This window comes from Balearica regulorum, chromosome 6, assembly GCF_011004875.1.
Source record: "Balearica regulorum gibbericeps isolate bBalReg1 chromosome 6, bBalReg1.pri, whole genome shotgun sequence".
NCBI lineage: Eukaryota > Metazoa > Chordata > Aves > Gruiformes > Gruidae > Balearica > Balearica regulorum.
In genome coordinates this window covers 40,376,464-40,397,726 of record NC_046189.1, presented here as the reverse complement: position 1 = coordinate 40,397,726, position 21,263 = coordinate 40,376,464, and the positions used below count along the sequence as shown (strand labels likewise).

Sequence of the window (21,263 nt, the reverse complement as noted above, 5' to 3'; positions counted from 1 at the left end):
GCTCCGGCAGGACCGTGCCGGGGGGGAGCCCCCGGCGCTGAGAGGGGGCAGAAAGTGACAGGCGGGAGCCCGGCGCCCCCTCCCCGCCGCCCGCGGCCCAGCGCGGCCGAGCGCCGGGCCCCCCCTCCCGCTCCCTCCCTGAGGTAAACAAGCGGGCGGCCCCGCCGCCGCTCCCCCCCCGCCCCGCCGCCGCCGCCCCGCACTCACCTCAGCGGCCCCCCGGCGCCCGGCCGGCCCCGGAGCGGCGCAGGCGGAGACGCACACAAAGGGTAATAAAGGGGGAGGAGGGGAGCGCGGGGGGTGGGGGCTGCCCAACTGCCTGCCGCTCCCCCGCCGAGGTGCCTCCCGCCGGGGCCGCCTCTCGGGTTCGCTCTCCCTCCGCCGACGGCCGCGGCGGGGGAGGGAGGGGGGGGGGGGAAGAAACTCCCCGGGCTCCTCCGGCGGGGCTGGGGGGTGGGGGGTAGAAACTCGGGGCGCCTAGCACCGGCCCCCCGCCCCCGCGCCGATGCCGAGCAGAATTAGCGCCCTGTCCCTTTAACGGTATAAATAACGGGCCCCCCCGCCCCCCCCCGCGCTCCTCATCATCAGCTGCTGCTGCTGCTCCGGCTGCTGGGGCTCCGGCGCTGCCGGGGAGGAAGAGGGGAGGCAGCCACTGCGCATGCGCCCCGGGGGAGCTCGGGAGGCCGCGGGGGGGGGCAGAGGGAGGGACGTGCCTTCCCACAGGGCCGCGCGCGCCGCGCGCACCCGGAAGAAGATCCGGCTGCGGGGCGGAAGGAAGTGGCGGGGAGGGCCGGGGCGGAAGTGAGGGGGCGGCTGGGCGGGTGGGGAAATACCCGCCGTCACGTGAGGAGGGCGGGGCGGGTGGCGCGGGTGCTGCCGGGAGCGCGGCAGTTGGGCGGGGCTGAGGGCGCGGCGCGAGGGTGGCGGTTGTGCGGTTGCTGCCGCCTCAGGTGAGGGAGCGGCGGGTGTGGGGCGGGCCGGGCCGCGTCTCTCGCCGCCTCAGCCGGGCGCCTCTGGTGCGGAGGGTGCCGGGAAAGGGAGGATGCGCCCCCTCGCCCTTCCCCCGAGCTCCGGCAGTGCTGCGGGTTTCGGGGACTTGGCTTGCGGGGCGGGTAAGGGACGCTGCTTGTCCGCTGCCGTAGGCCAGCGTCTCCGGGCCGCCCTACCGGGAGGTCTCTGGAGGCCGGAGAGCTGCTGCCGCCGCAGTGTGGGGGGCGAGGCGGGAGCGGCGCTTCCCCCCTGGGAGCGCGCAAGGCGTTCGGCGCGGCCGGTGCGATTTTTCGGTTGGAAGCGGCGGCTGTGGACGGCGCCTGATGGCTGTGGTGCTTCGCTATAAATTTCCGAGCCCCGGATAAAAAACAGGAACGGACACGCTCCTCGTCCGGTAGTCTTGTTGCTATTGCACTCCAGTTTAATTAATGTAACAGCTTCGCTTGAGCTTCTCCAGCTCTGGGTTCTCGTGCCTTGCACTCCTTTGCGTTTGCTTCCATAGCGACTGCTTTATTTATGCATTTTTTTACCAGCCAATCTCGTCCTTCGCAGCCATAGCTACTATGCCAGGGGACTGAGTGACGCTGGCCTTACAATAGAAGGAGCAAAACTGGGAGAAGAGGGAAACAACTATGATAAAATAAGCATAAATAGTTGCAGAGCAAGTCTTGAAGGCTTTCTGTTAGCACAGAGAAGGCGAATTGGTTTTTACTCGTGCTTATCTAGAGAGGCACTGTGGTAGTTGTTGCTATATGCTGCACCAGTATAAACATGGACAGCCAATGGTTCCTTTAAAAACATAATTGTCCCTGACTTAACATGTTACCATTTGCCTGTAGCTTGTTCCAGCTCCAGAAACGTAAATACATTGTTTCAAACTATCTTCAAGGCAATTAAAACGAACAAATTGCACTTGGCAGCTGGTCAGAGAAGAAGGTGTACAAATGCCACTGTTAGTCCAACTTACTCGAAGAGCATTGATTTGGTTGTTCATGATAATGTGTCTGAAGTGTAAGTGTGTGAGCTGTGTCACTCTGGGTTCTGTGCGGGATCACCTTATGCGTAGCTGTGCTGTCTTAGTGGAACTTGGCATGCCGCTCACAGACTTGTGTCACCATTGCCGTGAAGAACTTGCTAGAAAAACTTGGAAGAAAACTTGGAGAAAAACTTTCATATCAGTTGCATTAGGTACTGTTTGCATTGTGTTGGAAAGCATCCGAAAGCAGATGCTGTTCAGAAGTTGTGTGTAAACATGGATTTCATCTAATCAGAAATGAACTAAAAATATTTCAGGGGTTTTTTTAGTAGTAAGGTGAACTGCTACATCTTTATCAGTTAAGAAACGATGTTCATTGCAACTGAAGCTCTTACAAATGAGCAACTGTCTTGTGGTTGCGGTACTATGTTTAGTTTACTAACATTTGAGTTGTGTTTCTGACTAACATAATTATTTGGAAAACCGAGTAATCTAGTATAACTTTTATATTCTTTTATTTAAAGGTGAAAACTTCTGCAATGAGTAAACGTAAGTCAAAGGAGAGCAGTGGAACAAATGCAGAATGCATTTCACAGGTTAGTAACAACTTTCTTAGCTGACTTCATTTTTACGTTATGAGACTTTGCCATCCATGTAACTCTCTAGTTTTTTACTAGACCAGTTAAAAAGACGTGTACAGATACTTGATGTAATTTCTAGGGTTGTAAATGGGTTTTGTATTTATGTTCTTATTCCTTTCAGCTTCTCACCTGATCTTTGCTTACTTCAAGTGTTATAGTAATGATCTACTTTTTGGAGTATTAATAAAAGTGGTAAAGGATGGTCTTGTGCTTTTACAGCCGTTTATGGCAACAGTTTTGCATAAACCTATTTTTATCTAATCAGATTCTTTATCTTCCAGTTTGTAGGGTGAATCAGAATCTAGGTAACTTCTTTTTTTAACAGCCTGGGTTAGGCAGGACAGCAGCTGCCAAATCAGTTTTCAGGTTTATTTTTTAAGCTTTATTACTCTGTTTTCTCAAAGTGGCTACTTACAAACTGTGATGCATATGGTAGTGAATTACCTCTGGTTCAGTGATTTCATATATTTTAGTATCTTTCCTTCATTTACCCATAAAATCCCTTTATAGGAGGAAAACTTTTCACTTGTGAATGGACAATGCTGACTGTTCAGATAGTTTGCTTACTAAAACAGAATAAATCTGGAAATTAAATCAGTAAGACTTTAGGAGAAGAAAAAGTAACTGAAAAATGAGGTAGACAAGTACAGCTTATTAAAAATAATTCCTTTCAGAAAGTGGAATTACTAGCAAAATAGATTTCTACTGCTTTTGTATCCATTATTTAGACTTGCTGAGGAGTCCTTCACAAAGATGCATCCACATGTTTGGTTTAAAAATAAATACACCTAGAGCTGATGGTGATAATTGCATTATAAATTAGCTAAGTGTTAGAAGATGACGTATTTTCAGGATACTAAAAGCATGTTAGTGATGTACCCCAGTACAGTGACTGGTCAGCTAAACCAGACATGAATGAGTAATTACTACCTAAGGTGAGAGAAAAGCAAAACATTTGTGGTACAGTATTGCCTCAGTTTATGTTTACCTGGGATAGAACACCACACTTGGTCCTTATTTCTTAGGATTCAGCCGAAATGAAAGCGGACTCAAGAGTTGCAACTGAAGATTGTAGAGGAAAACCATGGGGGGTGGGGGGGGGGGGAAGATAAGCCAAATCTGACTTAGAGTGGAAAAGCAATGACAAATATGTGGATGATAATTTGACCTTAGTTTTTAAGGTCAATGGACATTCACTTAGACTGAAAGGCAAGGTGCTCAAAAGTGATTTTAAAGTAAAATCACTTCATTCATGGTTTGCAATTTAATCTCTGAAATTCTTTGACAATGAGCACTTAAATTGGACACCAAGCGTTACAAAAGGATGGAGTATGCGGGTATTTCAGGATAGCTTAAATGAGGGACAGGGAGACATAGTAGTGTAGAGTAGAGTCTGTAAATTCTTAAGAATAAAGAGTGTCCAATTTGTGTGCTGCTAGTCAAGTGGTAGGAAGAAATCTGCTATGATGCTGAAGGTTGGCTGTTTGGGAATTGAAGGTACGCTTTGAGGTAACAGTTCTTAATCTGGAAAACAGAAGTCATTGCAGATGTATATCTAAAGATATCACAAGCAATACATCCAAATTAATAATTAAAATAACTGTATTTGCTGTGAAGTCCTGAAGGGGTTCAGGAGTAATAATCAAGCTGGACAGACTTCATTCCATCCCTTGTGAGCAATACATCAGCTTCAGTTTCATACTACTTCCTGCCCCCCGCCCCCAACATTTATGAACAAGGTATCTGAACTGAATCCTCAGAGAAACTAAATTTGATACTTTCTAATGGTGGAAGGTTGTAGGCTGCAACGTTGTTGTGGGTGGTGCAAAAGTGTATGCACGGAGGATTTGGGGTAACAACTACGTGGGTGGGGTTTTTTAAGTCAACTAGTGAACGTTTTCTTGCCTGTATTACATAATAAGTTAGAACTATGAATTAGATGAACTACAGACCTAATTTTGGTGACAAGTATAACATCCCTTTGGGGGTGAAGGAAAGAAACTGTAGCAGGAGGGACCAAAGATGTATATCACTGTCATTTCATTGAATTTTCTCTTTTCTGCTACAAAAGAGTCTGTTAAATATTCTGCCTATTGCAACTTTGTTCTTACTTTCAAGACCCCATATCATTGGTGACAGTTAAATCTTGTGTTACAGAGTAGTTGTAACACCGCAGAAACATGCCTATTTAACTGTTATTTTACTGCAATCATTACGTTGTTGATACATTCTGCTGTTTGCAGCATCAAGCATTCTTTCAGTCTTGTGTTCTATCCACAGGTGCAAAAAATTTTACGTGAAAGATTCTGTCACAATTATGCAACTGGAAAACTGTTTGGGATTGAACATCAGTACAGGTGAGTGAGCAGACTCAAATACTAAAGAATTTCTATTTTAACCACAGTAGAAAAATAATCAGGTGAAGTCAGAATTTTCTGCTACCTCTGCTTTTCTAAATTATACAGGATTAAATGACTCACAGCACAATGCTTCTAAAATTTGTTTGCTTCAGATTTTAAGAGTTTTCATACAACAGTTGCTTGCTGTTTGTCAGGCTCCGAGTTTCGGATTTCTTGTCCTTCTTTCAAATCTGTAATTCCTGAAACACTTTTTTGAACCTGAAAGATACTTTTAGTGCATATTCTAAGGCTATGTTTAGTGACCTGACTAAGTAAAAAGTTAAATTCTCTTGTTGTGAATCTTTATTCTTACTTCAGATTTTCTCCTGTTTAATGGTAAGCTGTGTTTAAAAGTAAATCTTCAACCCTGGATGCCAACATCATGTTCTTGAAGTAGGGACCCATATTTAAAACAAACTTATTTCTTGGGGCCGTTCAGATGAGGAAGTTAAAGTTAGGAAGAAGAGACTTACTGTGACAATACTATCCTAATACTTTTACAGATGCAGATCAAATTCTGAAAGTAACAAACGTGTATCTGAAGAACTTGTTTTAATTTTTCCAAGAGTAACTTTATGCAAGTTGAATCTCCCGATGTGAGCATTCGTTTCCTACAGGAAGGAAAAGAACATTTCTGTTATTAAAAAAATGTAGTGTAATATACATGCAGAGCTCACATAGACGTGTTTTCTGTTGTTGTGAGAAAATGTATTTCTATGATGTTAGTATTCTACATAACGAGCCTCCCCTCTTTATATTGGAATGCTGAAAAACAGTTTACAGACTGTCTTCTACTTAATATGCCACTATTGATGAATTAGACTGGAGAGAAAACACGATGAACTTCCTAACTCTTCATTTGTCTTTCCCAAGGGGTAAAGACAACTCTTGGCTATAGTTAGCTCTCAAATAGTGAACAAACCCACATGCATTTGCTACAACTGTTCCATGATGACTCTGTCACTCCTTTAGAAGCAACTGCATGATGTTGATATGTTAAGTGGGAAAAAAAAAAAAAAAACATATGAAATGTATGCATTTGCAACTATTTGGGAACTGGAAGTGTCAGTAGTTTTTATAAGTACTTTAAATGTGGTACTAGGTGATAGGTCTATCTGAAGATAATTTAGAGTTGTTCCTTCTTTTGGGTGGGAATAGAATATGAACTTGAAGCTCATTATTGTTGTTACCACTCACAAGCCTTGAGTGCCTAAATTTAGCATATAATCAGTTTTATGAAGGTTGTCAAAATGAATATATTCCACTAGATTATTAATTTTTTTTTACTGGTGTCAAGGGCTTCCTTCAACATGTTTGTCAGTCTTCCTTTTTTGAGCTACAGTGGTATCACAGAAAGCAATCACTCTTTCTTTCTCTCACTCTTTCTTTCTCTCACTCTTTCTTTCTCTCGCTCTTATTGAAGTCTGTCCTTTCATGGTGGAGAATTGTAGAACTCTGAATTAGTGATACTCCTGACTTTTTCAAGTTTCAATATTTTAAAATATTTTCAGAGATCTAATCACTTAGGCTTTTGCAGTTTATTCTGTTACATTTTGCATGCCCGGAGTGTTGGCTCTGAGAGTAAGCTGAAATGTATCAGATTTTCTCATATATTCTAAAGATTCTTTGAATTTCCATGGTTTCAGTGTTTTCTGGTTTGAAATTTTTAACCTATTGCTGTTGTCAACACAGACATCTACTGGAACTGCTGAAACGAACTACAATTCATGGAGAAAGTAATTCTGCCCTCATTATTGGACCCCGAGGATCAGGAAAGACTGCGGTATAAACATGTATTAAAACTTTATATAAGGTCAAATTAAGCATGAGGTAGATAACCTCACTGAAGTCCTGGGAGCTTTTGGAGCTAAATTTTCATCACTGCCTGGTTTTAAAGAGAGAATTGCTAATTGTGTACGTAGAATTTCAGAACATTCTAGGACTTCTTGTAGGCTAATTTTGTTGAATAACAATGTGGAGAAATTGATTTCCTAAGTCTTGTGAAATTTTTCGAATGCTGAGTTCCTATTGATTTTGTGAAATAGAATAGCTTCATGTGCAGCTGACAAAAACATGTACCTGCCCATCCTCACAGTGACTTGCAGAAATATGAGTGGTTTTGGAATTCTTCGTGCGTACTGCACCAGGTTTCATGACATGCTACAGGTGCCCAAAACATGTAAAATGGAACCAATTTGATCAGAACAAGTTGCATTTGTTGTTCAGTGATTTGCCCACCTCATAGATTCTGCCTTCTTTCAGCGCTTCTCCTATTACGGTTCTGTAATGCCTAAAACCACATTTTGCATACTCTTTAAAAAAGTTAACCTGCTATTACTATTGGGTGTCTGCTGTAAAAAACGACTGAAAAGGCATCCAAAAGCTGTAAAAGGAGTAGACTAAGGGGTAGATTGCTACATAGCTGTTTATATGTAGGGAATGGTAAGGTATCTTAATCCTGTCAGGGAATATTGTTACTTAAATTGCTAGGAGGTAGATTATTGTATTGTAGTTCTAGTTTACAAGTGTAGGTTTTGTATTTTAAAGGAACTCTTTTTAGTTGAGGCATGTGGAGGGTTGACATCTAACTTAAGTGTCAGATACTTTAATATTATGCAAACACTTAAGTCTTTTATATTTACATGAGTATGTAATGTGATAAATGTTACTGTTACTGCAAAAAGTATTCAAGATTGAAAAATTACAAAAATTACTTTGGAAGTCTTCCGAAGTGTTAAAGCACTTGAAGCTTTTAAATACAGTTGAATAGAAATAAATTAATAGATGGTAAAAATATCTGTGATACAGCTGACACCGATCATTCTGCCAATTTGTTGATAGCTTCCTTGTTTTGCATTTCAACAACAGTCAGTATTGTTACCACCTTCCGTTACCCATAATGCCTCAGAAGAGGGATAATTGCCAAAATACAATGGGGTGGTGGTGGGGAAAGAGTTCATGAACCAGTGGCAAATAAGGTTTCCTCCACCTATGTGCTTCCTGCTAGTCTTGAACTGGAGTTTAGTTTTCCTTTCTTGGATTTACTGATCTATAAGTAAGCAACAAGCACTCTCATGGTGCAGACAATAGTTTTTAAATTTTCTTGTATTTGCAATATAGATTTTCAAGGTACAATTGAGCTTGTTGGATAAGGGGTTAGCCAAAATGAATGGCATCTGCTTATTGGGCATAAACTTGAGAAACCAAGGGATAAGCTTTTTTGTTCCAAGTATCTATGTAGTAAATGTTGGCACCTGTAGTAGGAATCTAACTGTATCTGCTTCTAAACAGTGTCAACAGAAGAGCATAGATGAGCTCTGTGCTGCAAGAAAATTGGAGTAAATGGGAAAGTTTTTTAAAAAAAACCTCAACAGAATGATCCCTCAAACACCATGTGCCCCCTCCAATCGTCAAAACTCAAACTATTTTTATTATTTAATTAAAGATTAAATTATCTTCCAAATCTTTTACATAAGGATAGTGAAGATGAAAATTTGTGATTCTTCCTCCCAGAATATAAGTAAGCAAATCACGTGTGAGAAATGAATGGTTTTCTTATTCTACATCAAATGAAAGATGCTAGTTCTTAAAAAAGACTGCTGAGGACGAGAACATTGTATGTGTGTATGTATGTATACATAGACATAGATGGGAGCTTCAAATTCTCAGCTGAGGAAGCAAAAGCAAAATAGCAGCAAGTGAATGAGAAGTTAACATTTCATCTACTTACACGTATTTTAATGCAAATTCCTCATGACTTTTACCAAGAACAAGTTCTTGATGGACTGTAAGTTTGGGACCCCTACTTTTTATAAACAGTAATTGATGTAACGATGTGCAATTTAATTGTGTCTCGTGGTTCCTAACTTTAAGATGAAAAGAATAATGTCTGTAAATATTCAGAGCAAAGATTTTTCTTCTACAGCATCTAATGAAGCTGAATACTGTCCTAACTCAAGAGACAAATTCTGTCACATCTCGAACTCTTAAAGCTTTTTTTGGTTAAGGCAAAAGCCCTAGATGTTACATCAAAAATTCGGTGTCTAAAATACTGGAGGTATTTTTATAATTCTTTCCCTAATGATTCAGCAGAATGAACAAACGTAATTGCTAGTCATGATAGTGAATGCAAATTTGTCGGTTTGGTATCTTAGTCTTGAAAATACTAAAACCCAATGTTATGTAATGAAATTGCACACACTGTTTCCTGTCTGATAATATCCATTTGTACGCTTTTCTTACTGTTGATACATCAGTCTTCTTTTAAAGAAATTGTTTTTATGTTTGTTTTCTTCTAGTTATTAAATCATGTCTTAAAAGAGATAACGGAAATGAGACAGGCTAGAGACAACCTCTTGGAAGTTCATCTGAATGGCAAGTAATACAGCATTCTTCAAATGTTTTGTTATATTCAGTTGCTATATATTGTATGTACTGAACAGAAATTTTGGTTTCAGCAGTTATACTGTAGCCTCGATTAGAGACAGATTTGTCTGAGCTCCAAAATGCCTTCCTTTCTCTGTATCTCTCTCTATAAAGAGAACTTTTGTGCTTTTATTGACCTTTCAAAGTGTTAAAAATCAGTTCAGTTGTGAAGGGATTGTTTTAGGCAACTTCTTTATTACATATGGAAAATTACTGTCTAGTCTTAATTTATAAAAAAGGCCTAGCTTTGTAAGGCTGGAAATGGAGAGAAGCTTCTGGGTAAGTTTCTAGTGACTGTAGACAAGGCCTCTTGGAGTGAAGGACAACTGCCAGTTCATCATGAAAAATCATTTTTCTTTCAGGGCTTCTGCAGACTAATGATAAAGTGGCCCTGAAGGAGATCACCAGGCAGTTGCAGCTGGAAAATGTGGTTGGGGATAAAGTTTTTGTAAGTTATCAACTTTATTATACTCTTCACTTATCTCCCTCAAAAATCCTTACCTAGAAAACTAGCTTTATAGAATGCAGCTTGTTGAGACTGAATGGACTTTGAGAGTTTATTAGCAAAATTGCTATGGGCTGACTCAGCCTCCTCAAAGCTTTTTCTTTTAAAATATTTAATAATTGATGGCACTAGTGAACTGTGGCAGCATTTACCTGCAAAGGTCCTGGTTTACAAACACTTCAAGCATGCCAAGAAATACTTGTGTTCAGCACACAAGTGCCGAATGTTACATTTTGCTAGTTGAGCAATATCAATGCAACCTGATACTTTTTCAAAAACATCAACTTTGATTCAGAAAAGGAGGAGGAATGGAAAGGCTCTCCTAAACGAAAGAAACGTTAAGTATTCCGAAGAGACTTTGTTCAGAGGAGTAGAATATTTTGGAAGCATCAACTTTAACATTTCAGGACAAAGAGTAAGCAAGTTCATCAGCCAAAAAGCAGTATCTTTAGTATATTTGAAACCTTTTCTAATTCATAGGGAAATCTATCTAGGCTTCTTAGAGCCTTTCATTTTGCATAGAATTTCTATTAAAATATTTGCTTCTATTAACCTTTTCCCAAAGAAAGAAACTCATTTACATCAGTACTAAAGTCAGCAATAAGAAGAATAACCGAAGTGCTTCAGATTAAATTTCACTTGTTTGAGTGTGAAATAAGTTGGGCTGGTGATCATAGCTACCCTGGTTGTTGCCTGTTACTCAGCAAGTGTTCTTGAGAGGCCATCTTCTGGTACGACAGAAGGTTCTTCTCAGTGTCATCTCCTCCTTTGCTCCCAGACAGGGCCTTTGACATTGGCAGAGTTTATATTTGTGAGTCACGTGAAATACTGATCCAAGTGACTAAAGCGGAATTATGAGAGGGGAGAAAGGGGAAATCTCAGTAGATGAAGTTTATTTTCATCAGCTGCATTTGGAAAGCTAAAGAGATAAGATGTTACTGCCTTAGTTAAGAGAAACCAGAGAACTAGGTTAGAGGCAGTGTGGAATACAAGATGAAGTGTAGATTGTAGTTATTAGGCTTTATTCTGTTTTGGAAATGCTTGCTGCTTAGGCTGTGCTTTGGTTTCCTACTTGTCCCAAATAATTTTAGATACAGAGAATGGAAACCCCTTTCTCGTGGTGAGCTAAAATTTTCGCAAATACAGCTGCAGTAATAAAAGGAAATAGCAAGTATTTAATTTCAGCATAGCCATTCGAATGAGTTATCTTTTCAACAGAGAACTAGAACAACCTTTCAAGGTCTGCAGTTCCACTACCAAAAATGTTGGAGGCTAAACTGGACTTAAATATGCTTAATTCCCCTATAACTTTCCTCGTTAAATTATCGTGGAGTACTGCTTTAAACTCTTAGCCATCTAATCCCTGCAGTGGCACATGGAAACGTACTGATTTGCAGGAGTGTCCTTACTTATGTCCATAGAAACTTTTCCTTTCTTAGCTTCTGCAACTCACATTCAGAGAGTAAATTGGCTTTTCTGCCTTCTTTAATAGGGCTTGTGGTCTTCAGTTATAGTTATTTCCCATCTCACAACTTATGTGTTTCAGAGTCTGTAAATGTGTGTGTAACTGATACAGGATGGTCATAGCAATTCATTGTTTTCTGTCCTGAATGTTTGATGCTTTCGTCTATCTAATAAAATAGCAAATTAAAAAACTGCATGCGGATCATTCTCAGTGGAACATGTTAGGTGGCAGTTTTTGCATATGTGTAGATGGAAAATGAGTATGCAATAGCTATTTAAGGAAAGAAAAAGCCACTTGTAAATTTAAGTTATCGTAGGCATTCTTCCGATCACTAATTTTTGCCTGATTGAGGCAATGAGTTTGGGGTTTTCAGACTGGAAAAATGGATCAATGTAGAGATAACTATCAGTTTTCTTGTCCTGGAGAGGTTATGTTTGTACAACATGAAGTAATGTATTTTTGAATGTGTGCTGGTTTTGAAAGCAGGGTTTTAGAAGGAAATGGGCTTCATTACATGCCTGAACTTGATGTAGTTACACAATTCTGAGAATGACATTGAAAATGTATTGTGAAACTTTTTTCTTCTCCGTGTAGGGCAGTTTTGCTGAAAATCTTGCGTTCCTTCTTGAAGCTTTAAGGAAAGGTAAACACTAGTAGCCCCTGCCCTGAAACAGTGTGCGTGTGTGTGTTTGTCACTTGACCGAAAAGTTAGCATATAGGTTTTTCATCTGCTTGTACAAGTGGTATGAAGAAATCTAGGCAAAGAATGTGTCATGGTTACAAAAGAATATGAAGAAATAAATAATACTAAAGATACTAACATAACTGATGCTGTAAAGTCTTGCATATGATGGTCAGGGATGCAGGACAGCTTCCTTCATCCAGGTTGAAGCTATTAAAAATAGCGGTTTTTAAAAATAAATTCGCTATAGAAGTCTGTCTTCCCTTGCAACCGGATATGCTGTTTGGCAGAATGCTACAAAACCTTACCAATTTTTCAGCGTATTTTTCTTTTTACTGTTGTAGCAGTACATATATGAAAGGAAAACTTAATAAAAAGCTACAAGAAAATATCTAAATCGTTAAAAGCGGAATTTGCGAAAGCTGTAGAGATGGAAGTCTGATGATGATGTTACCGTACTTACTTTTAAAATTGCTGTCTCAGGAGATCGAACTAGCAGTTGCCCAGTCTTGTTTATACTGGATGAATTTGACTTGTTTGTTCATCACAAGAATCAGACGCTGCTCTATAACCTCTTTGATATATCCCAGTCAGCACAGACTCCTGTAACAGTTATTGGACTTACGTGTAGACAGGTAAGAAATTGCACTTTCTCATTCAAAGTTTTGAGCTGTTTTAAAGAGACTTTTGTCTTAGTTGAAATGTTTTCTCCTCTCCTGCAACTTTAGTTAATTTATTAAGAGACTTTTCTCAATTAGCCAATTTTGTGACTTCTGAATTGGGGAGGGAGGCAGGAGGGATTAAAAAAAAAATAAAATTTGTGCTGAGAGCAAACTTAGATGATCAAAAAACTGCAAAGCCTTCAGTTTTACTGCTAAAGAAGCAGGCTTACATTTCTAAGGAGACACAAGACTTACCTATATTTCCACAGAAGAGCCATATTTATCCATGTGGCTGTTTTATATTATACTATCATTCACTCTTTGGAGAGGCTCCTGGGCATTTCAGTTTCTTGGTCAGCAGTTGGTAAGAATAGACTTGTATTCACCTGCAGTGTCTACATCATTGTTCTGAGGACAAGGAATTGGTTTTTTTTAAGCAAACACTTCAGTTGGGCACTTTTGCCATAAAATTATCATGTTCAAAATGGATTTAGGTTCTATGTTAAAGTTACTGTAATTTTTGCAATGACATTGTAGGGAACTGTGGACAGATTATGTGTGTACTGTGAAATAATTACTTCTAACACCGGGGAAGCTGATACCTTGTAAAAATGTTACTGTTTTTCTCAGTAGACTGGATTGGTGATGAAGTTAGCTGGGTTATGACAAGAATAATAATGAAAATCTTTCATCAAAGGCTGGATCTGAGGTTGATTTGGTTTAGGTGATATTTAGCTAGGCAAGTTTCTGGAAGTTAGTAGAATAGTTAATAGTCGATTTAGTAAATTACAGTCTTTTTGCTTCGTTACTGTCCTGAGTCTGGTATCCTCATCACCCATTATTTAGAGCCCCATTTTACTCTACTTTTGACTGTAACTAAGGTAGAGTCTTCAGAGGCGGTACTGTGGTTGTGGTCATAGCTGTTGCCTCTGAGTTTTTTTTAAATCGTTGGTCCCTGTTGCGTGTGCCTTCTCCATCAAAAGGGGTCTTTATATTTTGCACTGTTGGCTCTCTACTGTTACTGCTCTCTTTTTGGTGAGGAATTTCAGTATTCTTAAAGCCTGTTTTTAGTGCAAGTAAAAACACCAAAACCAACACACAAGAAACCCTTAAAAAAACAAAAAAGCACACCCAAAATTTTTAGAAACGAGGAGTACAATCTTTCTGTCCCAGTCCAAGGGAGCAGTACTGTGTTTCTCTAAATGGATGAATCCCAGAGCTGGTTTGTGATGCTGGTCTGTTCCTACATGTTCTGAGAAAAGTAAGCTTTTCTCTATTATCTTCAACCAACAACTTGATGGCAGACTTGCTTAGTTCTGTGTGACAATCTTAGAAGATAAATATTGGCTCTTAAAGTGTTTCGTTGGTTTTTTTGGTTTTTTTTTTTTTTTTTAAAGCTGGATTCTTTCAGTCTGACAAAAGGCATGTGAACTGACAGCTGCCAACCTACGTTGACAACTTGTCTAGAGCCATGATAGGCTGAAACATCTTGAATGCAGACTTAAGTAACTGCAATATTTACATAATCTATGGAGAAATTTTACTGGGTATCCTAGCAACTAATTATCCTGTATGATGTAGTGCATCACATGATTTGGGTAAATGGCTAGTTGTTAGGCATTTCGAGGCACATCAATTATAATAATTAGCAAAGGTCTTGTTAGAACATTGTAAGCCTGAGAATTTAATAATTCTTTTTTTTTTTTTTCAACACAATTTACTCTGGTATTTTCTTTTGTAGTTTTTACTGTAGCAAAGAATAGGCTAAATGTGCCTGCTTTTAAATTTTTTTTTTTTTTTTTTACAAGGATATCCTGGAGCTCTTGGAGAAGAGAGTAAAATCAAGGTTCTCTCACCGACAGATATATTTGATGAATTCCTTTGATTTTAAGCAATACATTAGGATATTCAAGGAACAGCTTTCTCTTCCTGCTGAATTTCCTGATGAGTCTTTTGCACAAAAATGGAATAATAATGTCCAGGTATTTAAAGCTCTTCATACTTGGTTTTAGTAAACTTTTAAGGTAAGACCAGTTTATTAGTGTAAAGCCTTTACCTAAGATTAGTATTTCCTTTCACTATTTGAGTTTGATATGGAATAAATCAAATTGTGATAAAGAATCTTAGCTTATTGAATTATAAGTGTCACAAAAAAGTTAGGTATGAAGAATTGTATTGTCAAGCATAATCCGAGCTCTTTCTGAAAGTTAGCTAACTGGTATTTTTTTCAAGTGAGTATGAAATGATTTGTTGAGATGATTAAAATATCACTTTTTTTTTTAGCATCTCTCAGAGGATAAAACTGTGCAAGGCACGCTGCAGAACCTTTTTCACTACACCAAAGACCTGCGCTCACTTCATTTGCTGTTGGTATGTATTTGGATATGTATATATCTTCTTGATTTACAATAATCTGTAAACAACTCTTGTGTTTTTCAAGCCAGTTATCCGAGCTTTATTTGAAACATCTTTTTACTTGAGTGGGTTTTTGACAATATTAGTTTCTTGCATGTTTTATCAGTCCATGCTTTATTAATGAATTTGAGTAGTTCCAATTTCTGTAGCAGTTGCATTGTGAGGGTGTACTCTTTAATTAAAATGATGGTGAGTTTTTGGTATTTAAAATAACTTTTGCCAAGTCTTTCCATTTATAAAGCAAAACTGTAGGTGCAATACTTTCAAACTATATTTTTCCTTTCTGGGATTCTTTTTGGTTGCTGGTGAGTCTGGGAAACGGCTTGTACTGAAACCTGCTTTTTCTACCTTTAAGTCTGTTGTTGCAGCCAAGTATTCTTCCATTCCCCTTCTTTCACTAAATCTGTCACTATACTAAGCCTGCTTCTCTTCATCAATGTCTGTCGTCTTCAAAGATCGAGAAATTTTGGTGCCAGTTTTTTACTATGGTCTCTTACTGTATTCTCGCATCATCTTACGCTCTCCGCTTTGTCCTCCTCCTGACACTGTTAGGGTTTGTCTGTGTTCCTGGCCTGTTTCTTGAGCTACTCCTGAATAACTCTGTGTAGGTATATGCACTTTTGACAGAAAAGCACACGGTGCTGCATTTGGAATAACTGTCACTTAGAGCTAAAATATTTGTTGTTTTCATCCCTCTTTCCACTCCTCCTTCCTAAACTGTTGCTCTTGCTACGATACTCCTGAGCACAGATTACTTGCATTTATGGACTAGTTGCTCTTCAGTAAGAGCATTCCCGTATATCTACAGTCTTGTTTTTCATGCAGAGGACATGCTCTTGTTTTCTTCTATCACTTCCAATTTCTTCTTATGCAGATAAAATCACTTTATGAACTGTATGATTAGGCACCGCTTTGTTTTCCAGAGCTGGTTTTGTATAGGGAGCAGTTCAGGTAGCCCAGATGCTGTCCTGAATTCATCTGTTACTGTGATGCTAGTCCAGGAAATGTGATCTTAATCTTTTAAATCTTGAGGTGCTGGAAGCTTGAGGCTACTAATGCCTAGAAATACTGAGATGGAAGTTACATCTGATCTTCAGAATGACCATATCATCTGGCATCAAGGGCCTGAAGAAGCTTTCAGAATTTTACTTGGTAGCTTCAGCCTTTCCCAGTTCTTAGAGAAGGAGTGCCTCCTCACTGGAGGGAGACAAATAAGGCTGGTGCCTCCCTGTTAACTCTGGGAGAAGACTTCTGTATTCTGTAAGTAGGAGGCAATACTGAGAGTGAACTTCCTCCCATCATGACAAATGAGCTGAAGCTTAATGCGTGGCCAGGCTCTCTTGGAGGGTCCTTTTTTTGTTAATCTGCTTCTCACCTCTGTTTTTTAACACAGTTAATATGAACGCAACAGCATTCGTTACAGAAGATAAGTAACACTTATTTAACCGTCTTAAAATATCTGTGTGCTTCTGTCAGTGTGAAAAGCCTACTAAATGTACCTGCTTGTCTTGTGTTGTGCAAATATTCAGATTTTAACCTTCAGCTCTGTAGTGGGCTGTTCTTGGACTCTCTAGTGCTGACAGCTTTTCCCAATGCTGGGTTTATAGCCACTCTGAAAACTAGATCACAGACTTCCTGCTCTAGTTCTGAAACACAGAGCATGATCAGTCTTCTTTTTGGTCATCCTCTGTTTAGAAAGGGGCTTTTTCACTCTGTGAAGTCATCTTGCTCATAGAAGTACATAATACGGATTCTAGTGCTTCTGTAATGCTTTTTGTATTAGCTGCAGTGTGGATTAATTGCCCTGCAGGATGAATTTTCGTTTAGTTTTGAAAATCTGTAGGAGGCTGCCATTTGAGCTGGTGAGATCAGCTTTGTGATGGGCAGTGTGGTGGTGGTGAAAATTGGAGCTGCTCTTCCTAGTTACCTGCTGTTTGGTAGCAAGGGTTTGTTGCCAATGACCAGCTATTTTACATGGCATTTAGTGCTTCCTGTCACTGTGCATTGTCAGATGAACTCATGGGTTTTCAATGGAAACTTAGTATCTGTTTCATGTGGCGGTACCCTAAACCTTGCAAAAATTGAACAAGTTGAGGCTTTTAGCAAAGTAAAATAAGTAATTTTTTTACATAAGTGGAACTAGATAGCTCACAACTGAGCTGGTAAAATCCAATTTTGCTTTTGGTAGATGCTGTATCCCCATGGTTTCTCTCGTGTGGGTGACTTCATGCAATCAGCTGCTTGTCTGCTTCTGAGCCTGGTAAACCAGAGGATGCCCAGTGCTCTAGGCTCTGTTCGGTGTAGTTACTGTTACTCACAGGTTTCACTGGCCGTGAAGCAGAGAGGGCAGTGACTTACAAGAGGTACTGCTGTGTTTACTTCTTTCCATTTTGCATGCCTTTTAGTGACTTGGGGCTGTCGTTTCTTCACCCGTCCCCTTCTTCCCTATCTGAATTCCCTTTAACCTTTATACTGTAAGACCTCATTCTGTACTTCTGGAAGTCTGGATGATCGCGCAGCTTTTTGAGGCTGTTACAATCACATCTATAAGGAGAGAAAGAGGGCTGGAAAAGACTGCTGGTAGATAGCATTGGATGTTCTCAGTGAAAGACCTCAATTAAATGGTTGAAGTGAACTTTTTTTCATCATACAGACCTGCAGTAGTAGGAGGCAGTCACTAAAAGCCATTTTTTCTGTTGATGAATATTATACTACAAAGTATTTACAAGGCAGATACTTAAAGCCCTAAAGAGAAGAGCAAAGGTTGCTGGAGTGTGCCTCCTGCTGTATAAAGGCTTGTGGATAATCGATAGCTTTGGAAGAGGTCAGTTAACTATGCAGTTAGTAACTTATTTGTTCAAATACGTGTCACAGAATGTGAGTTTTGAAGATGATTCAAACTGTGACCAAGTGAGGCTTCAGCCACTATTCTGAAAGGGTAACTTGTGTTCTGGGACCAGAGAGGCACCTTCTGACCCTTTCTTAGCCATTTCAGTGACGTGAGTGCGCTGTGGCTCTGTGTACAAATGTGTGTTTAAAATAGTTGTAAGTCATTCTTACAGCAATCACTGAAGTGTGCTAATCTATTGAAATTAATACAAACAAGTTAATGGGTGTTTATCTCCTCTAGTGAGGAGGCTTTACAGTTTTAAGCCTGGAAAACCTTCCTGGCAAAATGTAGCTACCAGCTATTGACAAGGTTTTCAGTACGAGCCTACTGTGTGTAGGGTTATTCATTAATGTTTCCAGCAGGTGACTCCAGGGGAAATGTGTTCTTCTGCATTCCATCTCCAAGTAGAAAATGTGTCTGGTAATTAGTAATCAAATGAAAAATGTCTTCTGCTTTATTTTTAGATGCTCGTTGTAAGTACCGTTACTGTGCATCACCCACTTATCACTGCATCGGATCTTCATGAGGCAAGCAAGCAGTACAGAATGGACTCAAAAGCAAATATTGTACATGGTAAAGCTCAGCTGTTTCCCCCCACGTGGTTCTTAGGAGTATGGATTGTCCCTGAAACTCTCCTGGTGTAAGGGATGCCACATAGTGCCGTGTCCCCTGTTGGTATGAGCTGCCCAGGGAAAACCTCTGCTCTCTGCTGATTTGCGTTCATACCCAAGTGTGGAGATAATGCCAAATAAACCAGAAATTGAGTTAGAGTAATTGAGACAAATCCCCCCACGGAGGAGCTCCGTGCAGGCTTACAGCTGTCAGGACCGAGTACGCTGTGTGGTTTGGCAGTGCTCGCTGGGGAACGCACCGGTGGCCTGGGCGCAGGAGCCGCTCTGGGCAGCGGTTCTGTCCCACGCAAGTGGCGGAAGAAGGGGAGATGCTGACCTCTTCTGCCAGTGCCGGGAGCTAGAGGAAACCGAGGACACTTTCGCTGGGAGCTGTTGCCGTAACCCTGTGAACCGCAATAGTCTGTGCGTGGATACGTACAAATTTGAGCGTGCGCTTGAATTCTGTACTCGCAGAACTACAGGGGCTGTGCTTACCCCCGTTGAACTGAGCTTGTGTTACTGCTGCACTGACTCCTGTAGTGTTTCCGCATGCTGCCGCTGCTCTGCAGGGCTGGGCATTCTCCTGTTCTGCACCTCAGCAGATAGGACGGACTGAGCACCGTGCTTAAGTTTTCTCTGGTAAGCACTTTGGAACTGTGCAAACAGCGAGAGGAAACAAACTTCTGGTGATGATACTAAGCCCAAATATAGTTATAGGAGGAATTGCTTCCCCGAACAGGAAAGGTTTGCTTACCCACTGCTACTTTGTGGCTCCCAGACTTGACAGGCTTTGCTTTGGCTTGGCCCTGTGATTCTCAAAGTCTCCATAGCACTGTGGAACTAATTCCCTGTCTCACTGCTTTAGCTTTGAACAGCAAATAACTGCTTCAAACGCTCATTTCATGATGTGCACGGAGACTGTCTTGGTGCTGCTAAAAATTCTTTGTCATGCCCTACAATCTGCAGTGATGGCTTTTCTTTCTACTGAAATGTCTTGCTTTTTGACGGAAGCAGCCCGTTCATTCTTGCTTCAAATATCTGGAAAACAAATGTTCTCTTATCTCGTCTCTCCAATTCTGGAAGTATTTTACATGAGGAAGAGATGTAACACAAATATATGAGGCCTACAGCATTTGGAAATAGAGGAGTAAAAAGAGTGTGTGAACTTTCAAGAGAAATATTTAGAACTCTTGTCTTTCCCTCTAGGTTTGTCTGTCCTGGAAATCTGCCTAATTATAGCTATGAAACACTTAAATGATGTTTATGAAGGAGAACCATTTAACTTCCAGATGGTTTACAACGGTGAGAGAAATGCATGACCTGTACATACACTAAATGACTGACTTCCCCTAATTAACTTTTTTCCCCCCTATTACAGAATTCCAGAAGTTCATACAAAGGAAGGCACATTGTATGTACAACTTTGAAAAGCCAGTTGTCATGAAGGTAAGCCTGAAATGTCATATTTTTTTAATTGTAAAGTATTTAGATGATTTTATTTCCTAGCGCACAGGTTTGAGTACTCACACGCAGCCCTAGAACCGAGACTGGGCGCTTCAGGGCGGTGAGAACCCCCTGCACTTGGAGCTGGCACCCGGGGCGCTGGGTTTGGGCGCTGCCTTCCCGGGGGCGGGGAGCTCCAGGCCCGGCCAAGCGGGTAAATAACGATACGGAAGAGTTCAGTGCCGGCTGCCACGTGAGCCGCGCCGATGCGGGGCTGGCGCTCTGCGGGTTTTTGGTTCATGAGCTCAGCCCAAGGGCCCCGGTTCAGCGGTCAAAGCTTCTGAGCGGAGCAGCCTTGGTTTCTGGTTCAACGTTTAAACTGGAAATTGCGTAACGCTGTCTGTGCCCCTGTAATGGACTATGCCAGTCTGTATCCCAGAATCATGACGTCGGTCCCAGGCACTTACACGTACACCAGAGTTCAAAGGCTGTTTCATTAAGAAGAAAAGCGAAGGTAAAATCGAGCTGTCCGGAGATTGCACATCACAGGTTTCTGTCAAAACAGCATCTCATAGGTCATTCAGAATGAGCAGAGCAGCCCATAATGATGTAATCTTCCACTTCCTGGTTTTTTTCCGTTTTTTTTTTTTAGGCATTTGAGCACTTACTACAACTGGAATTAGTAAAACCGATTGAAAGACCATCTGTACGTGCACAGAAAGAGTACCTCCTAATGAAACTGCTTTTGGACAATAATCAGATCATGGACGCTCTGCAAGCATATCCAAACTGCCCCACAGATGTTAAACAGTGGGCAGCGTCATCGCTCAGTTGGCTGTGAACTTTTTGGAACGTATGATGTCACTTCCTACATCATCCAGGCTTTTGGAGTTAATGGTAAACTCCAGAGGATGTAGTGTTTACCCACGGCAGGGTGTTCAAATGAATAAATTTTTGGAAGAAGGTTGCTTTGATTGATGTGGGATTTTGGGTTTTTAGGGGTTTAAGTTGTGAAATGTGACTCAGGCCCTTTAGCTCACTTCAGCGGTGCCACCTCCCCTTTGTAGGACTCAAAGCTCTTCCGCCTCTCTCAGTCTGGGCTGCGGAGTGCTTTAGGTGCAGGCCCATGGCCAGGTCCCGGCTCCTGCTGCGAGGGAAG

The 21,263-nt window shown here is 41.0% G+C and overlaps 2 protein-coding genes across 13 annotated transcripts in view; one reads left to right on the top strand and one right to left on the bottom strand.

Annotated features, from left to right (window-relative positions):
• The window catches only part of MBD5 (methyl-CpG binding domain protein 5), a 144,648-nt gene extending 143,993 nt beyond the window's left edge, over window positions 1-655 (bottom strand). For all 8 annotated transcript variants that reach the window (XM_075757275.1, XM_075757277.1, XM_075757272.1 and 5 more), the window contains exon 1: window positions 208-655. The gene's annotated coding sequence lies outside the window, so the exon portion shown is untranslated. The remainder of the gene's footprint in view (window positions 1-207) is intronic.
• Window positions 219-21,082, top strand: ORC4 (origin recognition complex subunit 4). Of its 5 annotated transcripts, none has more exons than XM_075757282.1 (14): window positions 219-269; window positions 2,491-2,562; window positions 4,888-4,964; window positions 6,699-6,789; window positions 9,305-9,380; window positions 9,794-9,879; window positions 11,996-12,044; window positions 12,567-12,718; window positions 14,554-14,727; window positions 15,029-15,115; window positions 18,515-18,623; window positions 19,868-19,963; window positions 20,040-20,107; window positions 20,757-21,082. In XM_075757282.1, exons 2-14 carry the CDS (start codon window positions 2,506-2,508, stop codon window positions 20,943-20,945), a joined length of 1,311 nt encoding a protein of 436 aa, XP_075613397.1. In that variant the 5' UTR covers window positions 219-269; window positions 2,491-2,505; the 3' UTR covers window positions 20,946-21,082. The 5 variants fall into 5 exon arrangements, with proteins under 5 accessions (XP_075613397.1, XP_075613395.1, XP_075613398.1 ...); XM_075757280.1 differs by lacking the exon at window positions 219-269 and adding an exon at window positions 855-950; XM_075757284.1 differs by lacking the exon at window positions 219-269 and adding an exon at window positions 904-950 and having other exon boundaries at window positions 6,699-6,799.
• The last annotated feature ends 181 nt before the right edge of the window (window positions 21,083-21,263 follow it).